The sequence below is a fragment of the Myotis brandtii genome, unplaced genomic scaffold, assembly GCF_000412655.1.
Source record: "Myotis brandtii unplaced genomic scaffold, ASM41265v1 scaffold356, whole genome shotgun sequence".
Taxonomy (NCBI): domain Eukaryota; kingdom Metazoa; phylum Chordata; class Mammalia; order Chiroptera; family Vespertilionidae; genus Myotis; species Myotis brandtii.
Window position 1 is genome coordinate 6,623 of NW_005363687.1, and position 5,368 is coordinate 11,990.

The 5,368-nt window shown below is 46.8% G+C and overlaps 1 protein-coding gene across 1 annotated transcript; it reads right to left on the reverse strand.

Moving 5' to 3' along the window:
• Window positions 1–1,476: 1,476 nt before the first annotated feature.
• Window positions 1,477–4,622, reverse strand: LOC102250645 (mannose-binding protein A-like). The gene is made up of 4 exons (XM_014544205.1): window positions 4,252–4,622; window positions 3,787–3,897; window positions 2,450–2,522; window positions 1,477–1,807 (listed from the first exon to the last, which is right to left on the reverse strand). Exons 1-4 carry the CDS (start codon window positions 4,478–4,480, stop codon window positions 1,477–1,479), a joined length of 744 nt encoding a protein of 247 aa, XP_014399691.1. The 5' UTR covers window positions 4,481–4,622.
• Between the last annotated feature and the right edge of the window lie 746 nt (window positions 4,623–5,368).

A 5,368-nucleotide genomic window follows, 5' to 3' on the forward strand; every position in this document is an offset into this window, starting at 1 on the left:
GTAGTGATAGGACTAGGTAATCAATTAGAAAGTATCAAGATTAGACAGCAGCTGCAATGCCATGCTGCTTTTACATGAATTTGTGTGATTTCAGCCTGCTATAACAGTTCTCTATGGGACTGGAATAAAATCAAGATGCACCTACAGGGAATATGGCATCATAATAATATCAGTATAGACTTAGTGCGGCTACACAAACATGTGCAAGCCATTCAGAATAGTCATGATGAAATTATATCTCCGACAAAACTGGCAAGAGAATTGCTGGATGATTTAAATGAATTTAATCCATGGAATGTGTTAAAAAAACACCGCCTGGTACCTAATTGGATTCTTTTGTGTACTACTAATCTTATCCTGCTTTTTTTCAGTCATCAGCAATCTCCTGCAATCTCAAGTCCAAAGGCTCCAACTATATGTCCACAAGATACATTTAAAAATGAAAACGGGTGAGATGTAGAGGGCCTCCTGGGAAGGCACATGTGCATTTTTCCTTAATAATTGTCAGCTGAACCCAAGGCGACTGGCAGAGCCCCGTCTTAGATACACATATTACCAAAAAGGCAGGAGTGTTCTCAGCTTTGACTTTCACCTTTGCCCAGGTGTCTAGGAGTGGGTTTTATTATGTAAATCCAGCCACTCACCAGGAATGAGTAGGACTCAGGCCCGCCCAGAAATGACATAACTTCCTGTTATTTGGGGTATAAATTAAACATGCGGTTCCAGTGCTGGGTTCCTGTCCCTGACTCTGTCTCTTCATCAGAAGTGGATGGCGGTCCCACCCAGTCCCAGCTGTTTCCTTCCATCTTTGTGTCTTGTCTCTTGCTTCCATTTCTCAAACCCCCCACCTGCCTCTACTCAAATAACCAGACCACTCTCTTTCCTCACTGGACGGGGAAAAGAGAGACCCCACCATAGTCAGGTGTTACAATAGGTGAAGGGTTTTCTGGTGCAGCACATGAGCAACTAAAGACATATCCATGTCACAGATAGGACTGGGCTAGTCATGGGGAGGAACCGAGGGCATCAAGTGGTGGCAGCTTTGGACAAAAGGAATTGGATCCTTTGGAGGCTGAGATCCGCTGATGACTGACACCGATGTGGCCCTCCATGGGTCCCTGTGACGGGCCACAGTGTCCTCCCTGAGAAAGGACAGGGCTAGACTGGGCCCTTTCCATGGTTTGACTGTGACCCTGTGCTGTGCTCTTAGGCAAGACAGAGGGTGTCTTCTGCCAAGAACTGGACCAGAAACCCTCATGTCAGCCTCTTTTTCACTCCCTATCCCATAATCAAATCCATCCCTTCGTTTTCCTCCCATCCCCACCAAAGAATGAGTCAACACTGGGCATGAGAAAAACATCCCTGAATTTTCTTTTGGGGCAGCAGAGAGCTCAGCAGAGCCAAGGAGGGGTTGAGGGACCACCTCTTCAGGCTGGGAATTCACAGACGGCCACGAAGGAGGCAGAGCAGGAGATGTCATTCCAGACAGAGCCCATTCTCTTGAAGGCACACACAGTCCTCCCCTGAGCCAAAGTCATTAGGCTCATCCTTCTTCCAGTTGCTATAGGTCAGCCTCCCTCCTGTCACATACACAAACTGGCCTTCGGTCGCTTCATCTGTGATGCCCAGGAAGGCATGGTCATTGGCCAAGTCCATGATGGCTTTGTTCTCCTCGGCGTTCTTGGGGGTGGCCACGGTGGCCTGGAGCTCAGCACACAGAGCCTTCACTTTGGAAAAAGGCATCTTTTCACTGTTGGGCACATAGAGCTTCTTTCCAGATCTCTTGCCCAAGGAGAAGGTGTGCACTGAAATCACAAAGGACGGGTGGGATTGACTTGGCCTGGAACCCAGGCCAGTAGGTGACCACGCCCTTGTTGGGGAGTCAGGACTCTGAAAAGGAGCCCATGTGCAACCCCCTCAGGTCAGGTCCTAGTGAGGGGGAGCTCCTCAGGGTAGGGAAGGCCCTGGCAGAGCCCCGCCTCTCCTGGGGGAGCCTGTCTTGGAGACAGTCCCCCTGCACAAACTGCCCCAGTGCAGGTGGACAGGGAAACAGGTGTGGTCCCTGTTGCCAGGCTTGGATGACAGGATAGAAAGGGGCAGGGACAGCCATCTGAGAACAGTGGGTGCTGAGGAAGGAGCAAGGATTTGGAGGCAGCAGACCTCCATGCAAGCTTTCCTTTGCTGCTTCCCACCTGGGTGTTGTTGAATGAATTGTCTACAAATCCTGAACCTATTTTCTCTCACTTGTAAATTAAATAAGTATAATGCTTACAAACAGCAGTGATGAGAGGATGGAATGAAACCATATTATGAGAAAATGCCCGCCTAGCACAGGCCCTGGTATATAATGCGTGTTCACCATTGTTAGTTCTCTTCCACCTCCTGAAAGCCCAGAGCGCTCAAGGACAAGGGGAGTGCGGGAACCCAGTGGGGCAGGAAGAGGCTTACATTTTTTATGTGGTCCAGTACTGCCTCCAGGCTCCTCAGCTCTCTCTCTAAGTTAGCCAGCTTAGTCTCCGTAACTGCAAAGCAACGGGAGAAGGGCACATATTGAGAAAAAGACCCTAAATTCAAGAACAGAGTATATTTTAGGTTTAAAAAAAAACTATGAACAAATTCCTATGCACACTGCACATATCTTATTTTGAAGTAAAAAAACAAAATGGGAACAAATACAATATTTGTATTTGCATGTGGTCCGTAGTTTGAGGACCCCTGCTGTAAAGCAACAGGAGAAGGGCATATATTAAGAAAAAGACCCTAAACAGAGTGTTTTGGGGGGAATGAAAGCTTATTAAGAAGTATGCTTATTCCAGAAAAAGAAGAAATCAAAAGGAAGCAAAAAACAAAAACAAAAACAAACCATAACTGTATTCCTTCTCAGACATAATTCATAACTCTTATGAACTGTAACTCTGAAAGTAGTAATAACAATAGCAATAACGGTAACTTGCAAACTGTAGCTCTGGATCCTTTTCTTCACATACTGCTTAAATACTGTAATATTACACTCATTTATAGCAAAGACCGAACTCATTCTCCTTTTTGAAAAGTTTTCTTAATCATGCTTTTATTTCTTATTGCAGGTAAGCTCTTTAAACTCTATTATAAAAACCCCTTGGCCGTGACGTCATCACATTGTAATGACCAAAGACTGGTCACCATGAGGCTGTGTGCCCGATGAGGCGTGCACTGGTGGGCGGGGCTACATGCCTGGCTAGGGGCACACGGCTGGGCAGGGACTTGATCTGTGTCCTCCGACATGGCGCTGGAGGTACTTGGGGGAGTTCTGCAGTGCCTTGGTGTCACTAATATTCTTATAATTGTGATGGGCTGGTGGGCAAATATTTATGTGAGGTCATCATTTTTGTTTTGTTGTTACTAAATTACTTTATTTCATTTAGTTTCTCTATTCATTACTTTATTGCACCAGGGATCTTATGAAGCAGACCATCTTCATGCCACTCTTGTGACAAACTTATACCCAACACCCAAGGGGAGCAGTTTCCTCCCGCTCATCCTGGAGCCTGGCACTGGTGCTCCAGCTGAGGGAGCAGGTCCATCGGCAGGGGCCACGAGGGGGGGCCAGCAGGGTTGCAAGTCTGTTCTCAGGCGCCTGTGGGAATCCCTTCAGGCCCCAAGTAGGACTGGGAGGAGTGAGAGTGCTGGGTCAGGAGGCACAGGGGAGGTCTGCCAGTGGGGCAGCGGAGAAGGGCCCCTCCCACCTGGCCCTCCAGTTCCCAGGCTGGCCCCTCAGCCCACGCCGTGCTGAGATGAGCTCCTTACCTGAGCTGTCTCCACGATCTCCTTTTTGGCCCTTCACTCCTTGTGGCCCAGGAGCCCCTCTACTTCCTGGAGGCCCCAGTTTCCCTGGAGGACCCTGCAAGCCTCGGAGCCCTGCCCTGTTGGAAGATGAAGGACATGTGGCCCAGTGTCTGTCTCTCATTCTCTTCCTCCAAAAGCTCAGCACTAGATTCACGTTGACTCCAGAAACCACAGCAAACTAGTGGTGACCTGAGAAAGAAAGACCTCCTGCCTCCAGCGCCAGCTGCCCGGGCTGCAGATACCGCCTCTTACGGACAACAGGTGGGAGCCAGGTCACAGCAGCGTCTTTGTTTAGGAGACAATGACAATGTACAGGAATTATCGTGAGTGATTCATGCCATCATAATGTAAGGGGAGCCTGCTCATGGCTCTGTCTCAGATCCCTCTGGGGAGTAAAGATTCAAGAAGTCAGACCAGCCTGGGTACCTGGTTCTCCTTTTTCTCCCTTGGCTCCGTCTCGCCCATCTCTGCCTGGGGTGCCATTGGTGACTGGGATGCCACAGGCAATCACTGAGCAGGCCTTCTGGGCATCTTCACAGGTTGTGGATTCTGAGAAGGACACTGTCACCACAAACAGAAGGGTGGGAAGTGATACAAACCAAAACATGGTCCTCACCTGGTAGTGAAGAGAGTGAGGGAAAGAATTGCATCTCATCCCATGTAGCCAACATCTGCTACCACCTCTGGTGTATTGGACCCTGTGCTCAGGACAGCAGACACACCAGCTTTGACTCTGGGTTTCTCCCAGGCTACTAAGGAGACAGACAACTTACACATTCCATTACCAAAACCATATACTTTTTTTTCAACTTAATTAGAATTCATACTTCTTAGAAAACTTAACTTGTAGTGACATCAAAAAGCAAGTAATTAGCATTTTTTGAATCGACAAATTTATGAATACATTTCATAACTTCTAGAAACAGGTATTTTTCATTGGAAAGTAGAGTTACATTTTCAAGAGACATACTTCAAATAAAGTACAAAATATATTTATTCACAGATTCAAATTTATTTGTTCTTACCAACTATATGAGATTTTAAAGTTAATTATTACCCAAGCCATTTTATTGACAAATTTTGTAGCAGAGATAAATAACATGAACTTAGTTTTGTAAACCCAGGCAACACAAACATGTATTTTATGTTAATAACTTTGAAAGACCTTCACTAAACTTAAATCACCATTTGAATTCTTGGTGATTATTGCATTCCTTTAGTGTGTTGCTTAATTACCTAGTGTCCTTGCCAACTTCTAAAAAGGCTAGAGATGAGGGAGGGTATTAGGCTTGGACAACTTCCACCACTTCAGTTTTAAAAGTGTCAGTTGTTGCCTCTCACAGCGGGGTGGGGCAGTCACCCCTACTGCTCCTGCTGCCCACACAGAGTTTGGGGAAGGCACCAATTCCTGCACTGTCCCTGGGACCACAGCATCCTCAGGGCCTCCAGAAGAATTTAGGGGACTTAAAAGAACCATTTTATTTTCCTCTTAGAATATGTTTTTATTGATTTTAGAGAGAGAGCAGAAGGGAAAGGGAGAGAG